The 17,339-nt window shown below is 37.8% G+C and overlaps 1 protein-coding gene across 4 annotated transcripts in view; it reads left to right on the plus strand.

Moving 5' to 3' along the window:
* Window positions 1-17,339, plus strand: part of PTBP3 (polypyrimidine tract binding protein 3) — a 101,299-nt gene that overhangs the window by 53,005 nt on the left and 30,955 nt on the right. For all 4 annotated transcript variants that reach the window (XM_082655712.1, XM_082655713.1, XM_082655710.1 and 1 more), the window contains one exon: window positions 6,013-6,177. In XM_082655712.1, coding sequence (XP_082511838.1) covers window positions 6,013-6,177 — 165 coding nt within the window. The remainder of the gene's footprint in view (window positions 1-6,012; window positions 6,178-17,339) is intronic.

Here is a 17,339-nt window from a genome sequence, read left to right on the forward strand (position 1 = left end):
TATAGTGATTTCTGTTAATGCAGTTTTTCCCCGATTTTTTCAATTGTGGTAAAATATATATAACGTAAAATTTATCACTTTAACCATTTTTAAGTGTATGGTTCAGTGGCATTAAGTACATTTTCATTGTGCAACCCATCACCACCATCCATCCCCAGAACTTTTTCATCTTCCCAAACTGAAACTCCATACCTGTTATACACTTATTCTTCATTTCCCCTACCCCCACCCTGGCAGCCACCATTCTGTATACTTTCTGTCTAGAATTTTGTCTGCTAATGCAATTTTTAAAATATTTTTATATAATAGTCAAATCTCTGAAGTTGTATTATGGTCTCTGACATGGGTACCATACTCATAAAAACCCAGTATAGCAAGATTAAAAACATTTTTTTTACCTATATTTTCTTATACTTTCATGTTTTGGTTGTTTTTATTTGTAGTGTTTAAATCTTTGTTTTGTTAAGAATATTTTGTGGGTGGAGAGTGAGGCTTTGGTCTTTCTCTTACTCCCAGTGACCAGTTTCTCTTTTGTTGTAGTTGAATAACCCATTTATCAATATTATCCATTCATGGGACTTCCCTGGCAGGCCAGTGGTTAAGACTTTGCCTTCTAATGCAAGGGGTGTGGGTTCGATCCCTGGTTGGGGAGGTAAGATCCCACATGCCTCGTGCCAAAATACATAAAACAGAAGCACTATTGTAACAAATTCAATGAAGACTTTTTAAAAAATGATTCACATCAAAAAAAATCTTAAAAAATATATATATATCCACTCTTGTGAAACTTGTCTTTTGTCATGGTCTAGTTTTCCATACACAGACTATGCGTATTTACAACCCGCATATATACACTTGTTAGACACGACTACACATTCTGCTTGCGTGACCCCATCTACCCTCATGTGTGTGTGGCTCACATGGTATGCAGTCCATGTCTAATATGGACTACCTTTTGGATTCTGTTCTGTTCCATTCCTAATTCAGTGTCCCTAAGGCTTAATATGTTGTAGGGCAAGGCCCTATTCTTTACCCTCTCTTTTTAGAAATTAAATGGATAATATGTTTTGTTTATTTCTCAGGATGTATTAGAATTATTTTGATAACTCCTAACCCCAAAAAACACAGAATTGGGTTGATTTTATAGATTTATTTGTAGATAATTAACATGTCTATATTGCTAACTGATCCTTTTGAGGAGGAAGTTATATTTTATTTCCTATCTTTCAGAAGAATTTTTAATTCTCCTTCATGTAAGTCATGCAGTTTTCATATTAGTGTTATTCCTAAATATGTTAAATTCTTAAAGATGATATAAACAATAAAACTCTTAAAGACTGGATTATTCCAAAGGGAAACAGTGAGAAATCCCAGTTGCTTGGCAACCAAAGCCAGCCCAAATGACCTAGTTTATTCTTAGATAGCCTTGATTTCTTCCCAGTACCCTTTCCATTTTGTTACTTTTGTCCATTTTTTGCATTGGTGTTTGATAAAATAATATTTTTCTTTTATTCAGAGTCCTACACCAAAGCTGAAGTCAAAATTGAAGGTCCTGTTTGCATATATAAAATGTACCAGATGTTTTTTTATTCAGGCAGCCCTCAGAAACTGATAAATTACTGTTTCATTCTCTTCTCTTTGAATAGCAAGATATCCCAAAACATGCACATAACTTCTTTTCCAGCTTATGGACATACTTGGCAGAGGGTCAGGTGAATATCAAGTATCTTTGTCCCTTGGTTTAAGCTAAAATTATAGCTAAAAAATTTAGATCCTATTTTGAGGTACAGCATTTGAGGAGTGGTTGTATTAATATGATTCATTTTTGTATAGACAGTTTTTCTTGACCTTGTGGGTGGAAGTTTATAAATTTGCAAAGAGATGACCATGGAAGGATTTTCCCTTAAAAAATTTCCCAAAAAATCATCCAACGGAACACTTAAGATCTGTGAATTTTGTTGTATATTCATTTCCATCTCAATTTTAAAAATGGCTTCTTCACATTATCCAGGCATGTTTAAATTTTACATGAAGTATATATACCTCCCCCACCTCAATAAAATATTTGTTGATTTTTCCATCATACTACTGCTGTTTCCTTTACCACTAGTTAATGTAACCATTCCGGAGGGTTTGTTGCTGAAACATTTAAAACTATCCCATAATAAGAATTCTGCTGCCTTATAATGTTTAGTATCAGATACACAGAAAATATGTCTTCTGTGTATCTGAAATATCTCTTCATGTTAAGAAGACATTTCTTTTTCCCCCCCCCTCACTTTTCTGTTGTCCTCAGTGGAAAGTATGCCTCCACTTTGATTTTTTTTTACTTAAATATATTTGCCTAATTAAAAATTGAAACTGTAAAGTTAATTATTAAATAAATCTTTTTCTCAGACTTTTATTGTCAAAATAATTTTTTTGCATGCCTGCTATGCAGAGACTTTTGTACTCAATGCTCTGTGAAGTACTAATGCAGAGTATATTGACAACTCTAGAATGATATGGACAATATATACCATGGCTTCTCATGTTTCTCCACTGTGGTATCTTCTATGCCAAAGAGGAAAGAGTGAAGGAAGAGAAACAACAACAGTAGCAACAATAACAGTAATATAGCAGCAATAAGCATGTATATAGAATTGTTTAATAAAAAGGATTGATAGAATGATTGATGGGTAATGAAGTAAAGTCAGTGAGGTTGGGAATTCCCTGATGGTCCAGTGGTTAGGACTTTGCACTTTCACTGCCGAGGGCCTAGGTTTAATCCCTGGTCGGCGAACTAAGATCCCACAAGCCGCGCAGCGCAGGCAAAAAAAAGTTAGTGAGGTTAAGTTTACTTTCAGTTATGCAGGCTTCGTTTTGATAAGATTTAATCATCCTGATAGAAGAAGAAAAGGCACCATTATTCCACTGAGAGCCTCACTATGATGATTTTTCCTAGACATTATGAAGTTGTGATGTCCAGTGTGGTAGCTGCTAGCTAAATGTGGCTAAATTTAAATAAATACAAAAATAAAAATTTCAGTTCCTCAGTTGCACTAGGTACATTTGGAGTGCTCACTGGCCACTTGTGGTTAGTACTGTCATATTGCATACTGTAGATGTTGAACATTTCCATTATCACAGGAAATTCTGTTGGACAGCACTGTTGGTCTTCCATGTCTCTACTTAACCTTTCTTTTTTCTGTGTGTGTGTGCACGCAATACAGTTATAATAACTACTTTAATGTTCTTTTCTGCTAACTCTAATCCGTGTGTTAATTCTGAGTCTTTTTTGAATGACCTCCCAACATCATCATTGCCTATTTAAAGGCTCAAAGTGGAAATGTGAGCCGGTTTTCAAATTTGAAAGCAGTACAACCCTTTTTTCCAAATAAAATCTTACTGGGGAGCCCACTATAAAATAGATAAACTGCCATGTTTGAAGCAGAATTAGGATGCTCAGTATTCCACACACTTGGCTTTACGAGAACATAGTTTTGAAAGCTAATGATATAAAATATTCATATAATTTATATATTGTTCTCAAAGATGATTTGGAAACAGCATTTGGTAGTTTGTGTTTTACTTGATATATAAAAGTCGGTATATGACATTAAAATGCTGTTAAAAGGTAAAAAAAAAGGTATATAAAAGTGGAAGTTGTTCAACTCTTAAGCATGCAGAAAGTAAAAGACTGCCACTTTTCCAGAAAGATACTTATTTTAATGTTATTTTTCATAGCAAAATGTTGGAAAGCTACTCATCTCACATTAGAAAGGTGGTATAATAAATAGTTAAATTAAAAATTAAAGTCATGAAAACAAATGTTCATATAGAAAACAAAGTACTGAGACAAAGTACTATGTTCTTTAAAATTGCAAGTGAGTACAATATGTAGAAATGAAAGAATCTGCATTAAAGTGGTAGGATTTTTTCATTTTGTGACACAGTTTACTAATTATCACCATTCTTAGGAAATTATAAGTATGGAACAAAAGACTGATGAAAACTTGCATTTAATTTCAATAATCATTAACCGTGCTTTTTTTCTCTTCAATTTTCTCTCACCTACTTTATTTTTTAAATAATTGGTTTTTTGTGTTTTTTTTTTTGTTTTTTTTTAAATAATTGTTTTAAATTTTGAGACAGTCACAAAATTTAAAAAGAGTTACAGATATAATACAAAGAACTGTTGATTCCTTGAGGCATTTGGGAATAAATTGTTAATCTGGTCTGTGTTCACTGGCCAAACTTTTAGTGTGCATTTCCTTCAAAGAAGAATATTCTTGTACACAACCAGAATACAGTGGTCAAAATCAGGAAATTAACATTTGATGCATTACTTCCCTCCAATCCTCAGTCCCCGTTCAAGTTTTTCCAGTTGTCCCAATAATGTTTGTTCCAGCAAAATAAGCATTATTCATAACCACATGTTCCATTTAGAAATCACATCTTCTAGTATCCTTTTATCTGAAACAGTTATAGGGTTTTTTTGACTTCGTAACCTTGACGCTTTTGAAAATTATGGGCTACTTATCTTTTAGGCCATCCCTCAATTTGAGTTTGTCTGATGTTTCCTTGTGATTAGATTCAGTGTATGTAGCTTTGACAGGAATGTCACAGAAGTAATGCTCTTTTTTTCTCGTTGCATCATATCAGGGAGCACATAACTTCAATTTGTTGCATTATTGATAGTGTGCTCTTTAATCACTTGATTTGGCTGGTGTTTGCCTGGCTTCTCCACTGTAAAGTTGTGACTTACAAAGGGGGAAAGAAGAGTGTTTGGGGGAAGGTACTTTAAGGCAGTGTAAATATACGGTTCCTTATCAACTGTCAATTTATATCAGCCTATGGACTGAATGTTTCCCATTTCATTTGATGGGTTTTTATTTGTTACAGTAATTATTTTGGTTCTCAAATTGTCCTATATTTGGCCAGTGGGAGCCCCTTCCAGCTGTCTTCTGTGTCCTTTTGGCTCGTTCCCATCATTCTTTGAAAACTTCTTCGCATTCTGGTACAAAACAGCAACAGCAAAACCCCCATAAAACCAGAAAAGTTACACACTCATCTTGTGCTTTCCTTGCTCCAGCTTTAGAGCTGGACATTTTTTAGAGCACCTGCTTCCTTTTAGTGGAGCATGATATTAAAAAACTTTTCTGCCTGCCCCTGCTTGGATTCTAACATTTCATGCCAGGCTGCCCCTCCATTGAATTACTTCCTTAGTCCATTCAGGTCCCCATGGACCGACCTCCTCTTCACCCTGCTTAGATTATTTTTACTACATGTGGACCCCTTCTTAACTCTCCCTGGGTTCTGACAGTCCTGGCTAGACTACTCTCCTCTGGATGCCTTTCTTACCCATCTCGTGCTCCCTAGGTTCTGACAGCCAACAGTGAGCCACCCACTCACAGATACCTACCTTCCTTACCTTGTTTGGGCTCCGATTTCCCTTACCAGGCAGACCTACCACATGGATGCGCTCCTTGCGTTGCTCAGGCTCTGATGCTCCATGCCAGGATGCCTTTGTATAGGGATGCCGTCCTGCCCCACTCTGAACCACCACAGCTCCTCTCTTCCTCCGTATTTACACCTATCATATGCCACCCAAAGGCTTTAGAACTCAGTTGTTCAGGGAGGAAAAGAGAAGTGAATTTTCAGTGAATTCACTTCAGTGAATTTTTTAAAGTGGCCTTTGATGTTACCCTTCACGCTGTCTTTTTTCCTATTGTCATTTAAAAATTAGGAAATAAAAGTTATATCCAAATTTTCTTCTTTTTTGGCCATGGTTTTGTTTTCATTTCTTCAAGTAAATTTAAGAACTTTCTTAAATATTGTGTCATTGTGATAAGAAGGCAAGACTTTTGATTCTTGACTGATTACAATTTTAGGATGTATGCATCCAGAGAAAGTAGATATGTATATTTTTATTTAAATATATTAACTTCATATTACTTTACATCAACTAATTTTAAGGATTATATAATGCTTCTGTGTAACCACAAGTTCTCATTTTGCATTGTTAAATAGAGAGCCCAAGCTGCACTGCAGGCTGTCAGTGCTGTCCAGTCAGGAAGTCTGGCCCTTCCTGGAGCTCCTGCTAATGAAGGCACGGTCCTACCTGGGCAGAGCCCTGTGCTCCGAATAATTATTGAAAACCTCTTTTATCCTGTTACCCTGGAAGTTCTTCATCAGGTAAGGAGGAACACTCTTATGAAAGCAGAGTCAAATATGACCTCTGTAACTTCGGATGTTTTATGTCTTTAGTTTTTCAGGTTGTTGATTTTGGTTAATGTATTTGTTTAAATAATAGTAAAAAAAAATCTTCAGCATCCTGTTTCATGCAAGAAATAGTATCAATTAGAGATAGTTTGAGTTTTTCTTTTTTTTTTTTTTTTTTTTTTTTGGCGGTACGCGGGCCTCTCACTGTTGTGGCCTCTCCCGTTGCGGAGCACAGGCTCCGGACGCGCAGGTTCAGCGGCCATGGCTCACGGGCCCAGCCGCTCCGTGGCACGTGGGATCTTCCCGAACTGGGGCACGAACCCGTGTCCCCTGCATCGGCAGGTGAACTCTCAACCACTGCGCCACCAGGGAAGCCCAGAGATACTTTTTTGAAAGCCTCCATTTTCTAACTTAAATACTTGATTTAAAAAGGTATGTAAGAATTCTATTTTTTTATACCTAAGCATGAAAATGAACAAAGCACAGACTCCTATAAAAAGCACCAGTAGTAGTTGTTCCTCAGAAAGTACCATCAGTATAGAAAACAACTAATCTATTTGTACTGACTCCTCCCTACACTTGAGTATTTTTATTTTAAAAACTCTGAAAGGAAAATATGAGTAACTTAAATAAGGAAGTATCATGTTAAATACTAACTGATTCTCAACATAGCTTTCATAGACTACCCATTACTATGTCTAAACTGTCTTGATAAGAGGCAGTGTACCACATCATGGCCTACTGTGAAGATATAGAGTTTAAGAACTGGAAGATCGATCACCTACCTAGTTACATGATTTTGTATTGAATAAAACTGCGGCTCAGATACTTGATGAGTTGAATATTGTAAAGAGTAATTTAAGAACCAGTTAGAATTCAAGTCCCCTAATGTCAACTCCAGTATTCCATTTCATTATACTTGACAACCTAAGTATAAAAATTATTTTAAAACACTAAAATATGTTATATGCTTATTTTCATATTTATTTATTTATGGCTGCGTTGGGTCTTCGTTGCTGCGTGCGAGCTTTCTCTAGTTGCGGCGAGTTGGGGGCTACTCTTCGTTGTGGTGCGTGGGCTTCTCATTGCGGTGGCTTCTCTTGTTGCGGAGCACGGGCTCTAGGCACACGGGCTCCAGTAGTTGTGGCACACGGGCTTCAGTAGTTGTGGCTTGTGGGCTTTAGAGCGCAGGCTCGGTAGTTGTGGCACACGGGCTTAGTTGCTCGTTGCGGCTTGTGGGATATTCCCGGACCAGGGATCGAACCTGTGTCCCCTGCATTGGCAGGGGGATTCTTAACCACGGTGCCAGCAGGGAAGTCCCTATTTTCATATTTATATCTCATTATTATTATTATTATGTATTTTTGCGGTACGCGGGCCTCTCACTGTTGTGGCCTCTCCCGTTGCGGAGCACAGGCTCCGGACGCACAGGCTCAGCGGCCATGGCTCACGGGCCCAGCCGCTTCGTGGCATGTGGGATCTTCCCAGACCGGGGCACGAACCCGTGTCCCCTGCATCGGCAGGCGAACTCAACCACTTCGCCACCAGGGAAGCCCCCTCATATATTAAACAGCATGATCTCAGGCCAGTCTAGACTCATTTAACTGTTTTCCAAACCTTTGCATTTGTACTACTGAATGAAGAGTCATAGGGGGGTGTGTGTGCATTTAAGAATTGAAATGTATCCTATCCTATTCTCACATTTTACAAATAAGGGTACTGGGGACCTTAGAAGTTGTTACTTTCCCCACAGTCATTGTACCAATTGGTGATAGAACTCAGATATATTTCCTAATATGGTTCATGTGCTATGCATGTAAATATCAAAATATACCATTTATTATGCCTACTTTATTCCCTGTGATAGTTTCCTGAGTACCATTTTCTAAATATGTGCATTTGTGAAGCATGTCCTATGGAGGGTTTTAGCAGTGGTATCCGTAGCCACCGTTGTTTCCTAAAAGTGTTCAGCAGTTACTTAAGTGATTGGTTTCTTTGTTCTGGTGGATTTTCTTTTCTACTGTTTATCCCGCAAAGTGGCATTGAACCCTCTGTGATCCATCAGCATTTTTTGTTTGCTTTTGCTACTGTGGCACTGTAGCTACTGCTAACTTCTACTGCTTTACAGAAGATGTTATTGCACCTGTGGCTCAACATTGCCATCAGTCAGCAGTGAATTTAGTCAAGGTTGTGTGGTCCTGTCTTGTCATTCCATTTGTCATTTCCCTCAGACCAGTAACAAACCTTGTTTCTTTCCCAAAAGATCATGGGTCCTTCAGGTGAAGAGAGGTAATTGAGAGTCTTCAATAGTAACCATTGGGATAGGACTCTCAGCCCTTTAGTTATGGCACTCTCCTGTTTAATCCTTCTTCACATTGCTGTTGGAAAACACCAAAACTTCTTAGCAAGGCACTTAAGTCCCCATGTGCAGACTTCTCCCCATCTCTTTAAGCTCACTTCCTAACTCTTCTGCTTATTTAACACCCTAGCTTTTCTGGCCCTTTGACCCTCTCCCCCTCCCCCCCTCTTATTTCTGTCCTTGTCCATTTCTGTCTTCTATTTCTTAGGCCTGGAACACTCTTTAGGGAGATAGCCACTTAGCTGAATCTACATCATTCCATTTGCAGCTCAAATTCACCTCCTCAGAGAGTCTTTCTCTAATTACGTTAATTTAGCCCTCTCCCCCTGACACTCTATTCCATTGGCCAACTAAAATGTAGTATAGCATAATGATTAAGGATACAGTATCTGGAGCTGGTTTGAATCCCAGCTCTACCACTTACTACCTCTATAACCTTGGACAAGTAACTTACTCCCTCTATGTCTTTTTCTTATTTATATAATGGGGATGAAGATGGTATCTATTTTATACCTTCATTGTGTGGATCACATGGGTTAATGCATTTAAAGCACTTAGAACAGTGCCTGTTACATAGTAAGTGCTCAAGAAATGTTAGCTGTACTTATCAGATGCTAGTAAATTGCATTGTAAGAAACTGATCCTTGCTCTTGTGGTCTTGTGGGTAAGATGTAATTTCATAAGTAATAGCATAAAGTGTGATAAATATTGTGATTGGAAAATACATGGAAGTGTGGAGTTGGTTGCACATGTTATAATTAATTAGTAAGTAGAGTTGATATTAGCTAAACTGCTCTCTAACATCTATGGAAGCTAGTGTTTTTCCTTTAGCTCATGGTGAGGGGATTAATGATGACTGAGATAGGAGTGGTGCTATTTCAAATGAGGTAGGTTAGGGGAAGTGTTTACACTATGACATTTGAACAGAAGCTTGAAGGATGTGAGGGTGTAAGTTATGTGTATATATGGTAGAACAATGATGCAGTCAGAAAGAACAGCAAGTGCAAAGTCCCTAAAATGGAAGTGTGCTTAATGTGTTCAAATATCAGAAAAAAGACTATATCATTGGCGTGTAAAAAATAGGGAAGCCATAAATGATAGGCTCAGAGAAGGTGTTAAGACTAGATGATGCAAAGCCTTTGTAATCTCTACACTGAGTAAAATAGGAAGCCATGGAGGATTTTGAGTAGAGGAGGGAGATGATAGGTTTAATGTTCTTGTTGCTATGTTAAGAATAAACTGTAGGCATAAGTGGAGGCTCTTATCATAGTCCAGATGAGAGATGGTGGTGACCCAGGTGGGGACGTGAGCACTGCACATGGTGATTACGTATATATTTGGAGTGATTTGCTGATGGGTTTAGTAGATGTGGGTTATGGAGAGAAAGAGAGTAATCAAGAATGCCTTCCAGATTGAGGATATGAGCCTCTGGTAAAATAGAGCTATCTTATACTAAGATAGTAAAGACTGAGGGCGAAAAAAGATTTAGGGCAGGGGTGGGAGGAAGGGGAGGAATCAAGAGAGTGTTTTGGACATGTTAAATTTGAGATACCTGTTAGACAGCCAAGTGGGAGATGTTGAAGAGACAGTTGGGAAATAAGTCTGGATTGGGCCTAAGAATTCACGCTGGAGAATTGGTAATCATTTGCATATGAGTGGTAATTAAGGCCATTGGATTGGATGGCATCACTTAGCGAGTATTTGTAGATAAAGAAGGCATTCATCAACTGTTCCATTACATAAACTCAACCCTGCATTCTAAAAAATTTCTTTGTGTACTGAAGGAGTAGGTGAAAACAGTATTTTTGTGGAATCCATTACTTCCAAGTACTGTTATATATGGGGTTACTTTATGAATGTCCAAAAGGTGAATCTCTTCAGGATGAAGGACTTACCTTTTTGAATTACAAAATAAAGATAAATAGCTTGCAAAAACCAGTTATTATGGTATCAAATAAAAGAATCAACACTAGTAATACAACACTAGTAATACAAATTCTAATTCTTAAATCTTGCTGTTTTGTTGGCTACAAAAACTATTATAAACAAATTGTGGCCAATGTGCTTGCTATTTTTAAAAGTTCTAATATAAATAATGCTTTTTACAAGTGAATACTGGTGAACAGTTTCTGGCAAGCCCTCTTTATAAACATCACCCTGAAGATTAATTTTATCAGAATTTGATCTTTAGTATTTTATTAGTCCCATTTTAAAGTCTGAAAAGATTAAAATGCACAAGAAATGTCAAGAGTTGAGTCTATGTGTTTCTTATGTTTATGACAGCAAAGTAAATATATTAGGAAATAATCAAAGATCTTGTAATCTATAAAAATATATATTAAACTTTCCTAAACATTGATCTTTTGAGACCAAATCTATTTAAAACTGAGTATTTTGATAATTATAAAAAGTTGTTAAAAACTACACTTCAGGCATTCCTGAATTCCCCAATGTTGGTGCTCACTTACTTTATTCAAAAGTATCAGATTGGGGACTTCCCTGATGGCGCAGTCGTTAAGAATCCGCCTGCCAGTGCAAGGGACGTGGGTTTGGGCCCTGGGCCAGGAAGATCCCACAGGCTGCGGAGCAACTAAGCCCGTGCGCCACAACTACTGAGCCTGTGCTCTAGAGCCCGCGTGCCACAACTACTGAAGCCCACGTGCCTAGAGCCCATGCTCTGCAACAAGAGAAGCCACCACAATGAAAAGCCTGCGCACTGCAACAAAGAGTGGCCCCGGCTCACCGCAACTAGAGAAAGCCCGTGCACAGCAACGAAGACCCAATGCAGCCAAAAATAAATTAAAAAAAAAAAAAGTATCAGGTTGATCTTTGCAGCTACTCTTTCAGTAAATACGATCCAGGGGACTCTAGAGAGCTATCCATGGTTAGCCAGTTGAGTTCATTCATATTCTCTTGGCACATTCAGATGAAAATTACACAGCCAAACACATCTGTCAGGGAGGATATGCTTCAGGTTTTTGTTCAAGTTAAATGAGGGAAAGGAATCGAACCATTAACAAAATCTGAAGGTTAAGTGGAAATTAACTAGGTTCTGTAGCATAATACAGTATAAAATCCCAAATTTTAGAGCAAATTATATGCTCTTGTTACTTCATTAACAAGATATTTTACATCAAAAATATTTATCATTTTAAAAATTGCATATTGCCATAATTCTTCAGTCAGATCTCAGAGTATAATTTGTTATCAGTTAATAATAAGCATTTACTCTGTGCCTCTTATATGCCAGGAATTGTACTCAATGATAGAGAAATGATTCAGGCAAGGTATATACCTTCAAGGACCTTTCAGTCTAAAGGAGACATATATAAACAAATGTATAGACCAATGTAAATAAAACAGCTAGATAAATATTTGTATGAGGCCTAGAGGGGATATTAATATTTGGTACTAGAGAATGAACTCTATTGAGATTTGGGTGAGGCTAAGGATTTTCTGGTGGCATTATTCCCTGAGCTGAGTTTTGAAAAAGATAAATGAAAATTTACTAGGTATTAGGTAAAGAGTTACAGGAAAAGGGAAAAGCCACATGTATAGGCATGGAAGTCCAAAACCACTTAGTGTATCTGGAGAACTACTATAGACAGTTCCCTACTGTTGATGTAAATAGTGTGGTATAAAAAGTGTGAGGAAATGAGGTTGGAGAGGTACACCAGGGAGAAGTTGTGTATGTTATACCAAAGAGCTTGGATTTTACCATGTAGATAATGGGGAGATAGTGAGGAATTTTAAGCAGGGAAAAGTATAATCTGACTTGTACTTTAGAGCACTACCTGTGTCTGCAGTATGAAGGAGGGAGGTTAGGCAGTTATTATATCTCCTTTTATATATATACATACACATTTTTAACATTGTTACTACTTTATCAGGCGAAAAAAAAGCAAACAAACCTCAATTGATGCACTTACAATATATAGATTGATGTGTGTGCATGCATGTAACACCATGGTATCACCAAGGATGGAAATTAAGAAAACATAATACCTTTTCCCAAGAATGCTTATACCTATATCTTAAAGAAAGATACAACATAAAATCTTTGACAGCTGAGAAGAAAGTAAATTTGGTATTCTTCTGTAAACTTTAAGAATATTATCTAGGACATGAGGGTGTACTGAGGAAATAACCTGTTACAAGGCCAAAGTTTTCATTAAAAGAACAAAACAAAAAATTTCCTAGTGTTTTTCAAAATACAGTTATAATGAGGAGTTAAGGTCTCAAAGTTCTAAACCCTGAAATATGACCATAATGAAATTAGCTACATTTTATTAAAAGTTTTAAATTTCAATAAAGAACCTTCAGACTATCTAACTTTTAAGGAATGGCATTTTCTGGTGATCCCTTCCAAGACAAATTGGTTCCACAAATCTTGTTGATCTTCTTATCTCTTATAAGAAATGTTTAACTCTAAGCTAATAATATATTAAAGCATATCTTGCCAAAAATGAGTATTTGGACTTTAGGATAGTTATTTTATCTTGGAGGGTGGTAAAATACACATAAATTTTATCATTTTAACTTTTTTAAATTGTACAGTTCAGTGGCATTAGGTACATTTATATTTTTTTGCAACCATCACCAAATAGCATGTATCTCTAGAAATGTTTTCATCTTCCCGTTGAAACTCCTGTACCTATTAAACAGTAACTCCCCACCCCATTCCTCCCTTCTCTCAGCCCGTGGCAACCACCATTCTTCCTCCTGTCTGTGAATTTGCCTACTCTAGGTTCCTCATATAAGCGGAATCACGCATCATTTGTTGTTTTGAGACTGGCTTATTTCCCTTAACTCATTGTCTTCAGGGTTCATCAATGTTGTAGCATGTGTCAGAATTTCGTTTTTAAGGCTGAATAATATTCCATTGTACGGATATACCACATTTTGTTTATTCATTCATCTGTGGATGGATACTTGAGTTGCTTCCATCTTTTGGCTATTGCAAATAATGCTGCTATGAACATAGGTGTTCAGATTATCTCTTTGAGTCTCTGCTTTCAATTCTTTTGGGTATATGCCAAGAAATGGAGTTGTTGGATCATATGGTAATTTTCTTCTTAATTTTTTTTGAAGAATCCCCATACAGTTTTCCATAGCCACTGCACCATTTTACATTTCCATCAACAGTGCACAAGGGTTCCACTTCCTCCACATCTTCCCCAACACTTAATCTTTTCTGTTTGTTTTGGATTTTTTAATAGTACCTGTCCTAATGGGGGCGTGAAGTGGTATTTTGTTGTAGTTTTTATTTGCATTTTGATGATTAGTGATGTTGAACATCTTTTCTTTTTTTTTTTTTTTGGCCACACCACGCGGCTTGCAGGATCTTAGTTCCCTGACCTGACCAGAGGTCGAACCTGGGCCCTTGGCAGTCCTAACCACTGGACCACCAGGGAGTTCCCATTGAGCATCTTTTCAAGTGCTTGTTGCTATTGATTATCTTTGGAGAAATGTCTATTCAAATCCTTTGCCTGTTTTTAAAATTGGGTTTTTGTTGTTGTTGAGTTGTAGGAGTTTTTTTTATATTTCTGTATATTAACCCCTTATCAGATTCATGATTTGCAAATATTGGCTCCCATTTTGTGGGTTGTCTTTTCAAGTCAGTTGATAGTCTTGATGAACATAAGTGTCCATTTTGATGTAGTTGAATTTATCTATTTTTTCTTTTGTTGCCTGTGCTCTAGGATAGTTATTCTTTTTTTTAAGATTTATTTTTTATTTACTTATTTATTTTTGGCTGCATTGGGTCTTAGCTGCGGCATGTGGGATCTTCATTGAGGCATGCGGGATCTTTCGTTGTGGCGTGTGGGATCTTTATTGAGGCATGTGGGATCTTTCGTTGTGGCGTGCAGGATCTTCGTTGCGGCACGAAGCCTTCTCTCTAGTTGTGGCATGTGGGTTTTCTCTACTCTAGTTGTGGCACACAGGCTCCAGTGCGTGTGGGCTCTGTGGTTGTGGTGCAGGGGTTCCAGAGCACATGGGCTCTGTAGTTCGTGGCATGTGGGCTCTCTAGTTGAGACACGCAAGCTCAGCAGTTGCGGCACGTGAGCTCAGTGGTTGTGGCGCACAGGCTTAGTTGCCCCACAGCATGTGGGATCTTAGTTCCCCGACCAGGGATCAAACCCACATCCCCTGCATTGGAAGGCAGATTCTTTTTTTTTTTTAATACATTTATTTATTTTTTGGCTGTGTTGGGTCCTTGTTGCTGCACATGGGCGTTCTCTATTTGCGGCGAGCAGGGGCTACTCTTTGTTGCGGTGCACTGGCTTCTCTTGTTGCAAAGCATGGGCTCTAGGTGCACAGGCTTCAGTAGTTGTGGCTCACGGGCTCAGTAGTTGTGGCTCGTGGGCTCTAGAGTGTAAGCTCAGTAGTTGTGGCGCACAGGCTTAGTTGCTCCTCAGCATGTGGGATCTTCCCAGACCAGGGCTCGAACCCATGTCCCCTGCATCGGCAGGCGGATTCTTTACCACTGGACCACCAGGGAAATCCCTAGGATAGTTATTCTTGATCATTCTTTCTGATAATTAAAAAGCAGGACCATTTGCCTATTAAGGAGACACATACATAGTATTTGATAACAGCAAATTCTTAGCAGCATAAGGAATACTTATGTTTTTATCCTTAGAAGCAGAAGGGCAAGTTTCTGGCTTATTAAAATCCAGATTTAAAATGGGATGTCAGAGGAAAGCAAAATGCATTGTAGTAACCCTGGCCCTGAACTTGTGGTGGGGAAGTATAACAAGTGTTGTAGATTTAAAATGGGAGGTCAGAGGAAAGCAAAATGCATTGTAGTAACCCTGGCCCTGAACTTGTGGTGGGGAAGTATAACAAGTGTTGTAGATTTAAAATGGGATGTCAGAGGAAAGCAAAATGCATTGTAGTAACCCTGGCCCTGAACTTGTGGTGGGGAAGTATAACAAGTGTTGTAAGAGCATTGGTAACCAGGGGTCTGTCAGGAAACTTTCCCCCAACTCTGTTTATTCCGCTTCTCTAAAGACTCCTTAGAGACGCCTTCCTTGAGCACCCTTGCACCTTCCCAACTTGCATTCCAGTTCACTCTCATCCCTTTCCCTTTTATTTTTAAAGCAAAACACTTTTTTATGACCAGACATTGTTATTTATTGGCTTATTTGTTTATCGTCTGTCTTTCCTTATGAGAGCAGAGACTCGTTTCTTTCTTTTTTTTCTTTCTTTGAGGATTTTCCAGGTTATTTTTTTCTGTTATTGATTTTTAGTTTAAATCTATAATTGTTTGAGAACATACACTGTATGATTTCTGTTATTTTAAATTTGTTAAAGTGTGTTTTATGGCTCAGAATGTGTCTATCTTGGTCAGTGTTTCATGCAAAATTCAAAATGTGTATTCTATTATTGGGTGCACTGTTCTGTAAATGTCAATTAGATCCAGTTGATTGATGATGCTATTCAGTTCAGCTATATCCTTCCTGATTTTCTGACTTCTGGATCTGTCAATTAGTGACAGAGCGGTGTTAAAAGTCTCCAGCTACAATAGTGTTTTTATAGTCCAGCAGCTTTTTTTCTCAAGTATTTTGATTCTTTTTCATGAAGCACATACATATTAAGGGTTGTTATGTCTTCTTGGATAAATGACCCCTATTATTATTATATACCCTCCTTCTTTATCCCTGATAATTTTTCTTCAAAAGTCAGCTTTGTCTAAAATTAATATAGCTGTACCAGCTTTTCTTAAAAATTAGTGTAAGCATGGTGTATCTTTCTCTCCCTTTAGCTTGAGTCTTTATATTTAAAGTGGGTTTCTGATGAATAACCTGGAGGTGGGTTTTGTTTGTGCTTTTTAAAAAGCCCACTCTGACAAGTATGTATTTTAATTGGCATATTTAGAACATTCACATTTAAAGTGATTTTTTATATAGTTGGGCTTATATCTACTAGGTTGGTAACTGTTTCCTACTTGTTTGTTGTTTCTTCCCCCTTCTCTTTCTGCCTTTTTCAGGTTTTTTTTTTCCTGTTTCACATTTTGTTTTTTACTAGAATTCTTTAGAGCATTTTTAGTTCACAAAAATCTTGAGCAGAATATATATACCTCCTTACCGCCACAGACATACACAGTTTCCCCTATTATTAACATTAGTATGGTACTATTGTTTAAAATTGATGAGCCCATATTGAGACTCTTGTTACTGTTTTGTTCACTGCTGACTTTCTAGAGCTTAGAACAGTGCTCTATGAGTATTTGATGAATTATTAGAGCATTGAACATTCTGTTGTTCATTTTGTTGAATATTTTGTAGTTTTCCCGTCTATAAAAATTTCAAGTAGATGCTGATTCTCAGGCTGAAATAGTTGATCCGTATGACTCTTCCACTTCCAGGTATATGCTTTGTAACACCAACATCTCATAGCATTAATTAATTCCTGTTGTAACCTCCTGATTCAGTATTGTGCCATTTATGACATGCTATAAAATAGGTTAAATATTTAGTGCCTGTTATGTGTCAGGCACTGTTTTAAGCCATGCACGAGTGTTGAAACATGAACATCTTAGGCTTGATTGAAGTGATTTTGGTACCAATAGTTTTAATAGAGGAAATTATTTTCATTTGAAACTGGGATTCAGGGGCTTCCCTGGTGGCGCAGTGGTTGAGAGTCTGCCCGCCAATGCAGGGGACACGGGTTCGTGCCCCAGTCCAGGAAGATCCCACATGCCGCAGAGCGGCTGGGCCTGTGAGCCATGGCCGCTGAGCCTGCGCATCCAGAGCCTGTGCTCCGCAACGGG

This window comes from Grampus griseus, assembly GCF_964374135.1.
Source record: "Grampus griseus genome assembly, chromosome: 6".
NCBI classification, from domain to species: domain Eukaryota; kingdom Metazoa; phylum Chordata; class Mammalia; order Artiodactyla; family Delphinidae; genus Grampus; species Grampus griseus.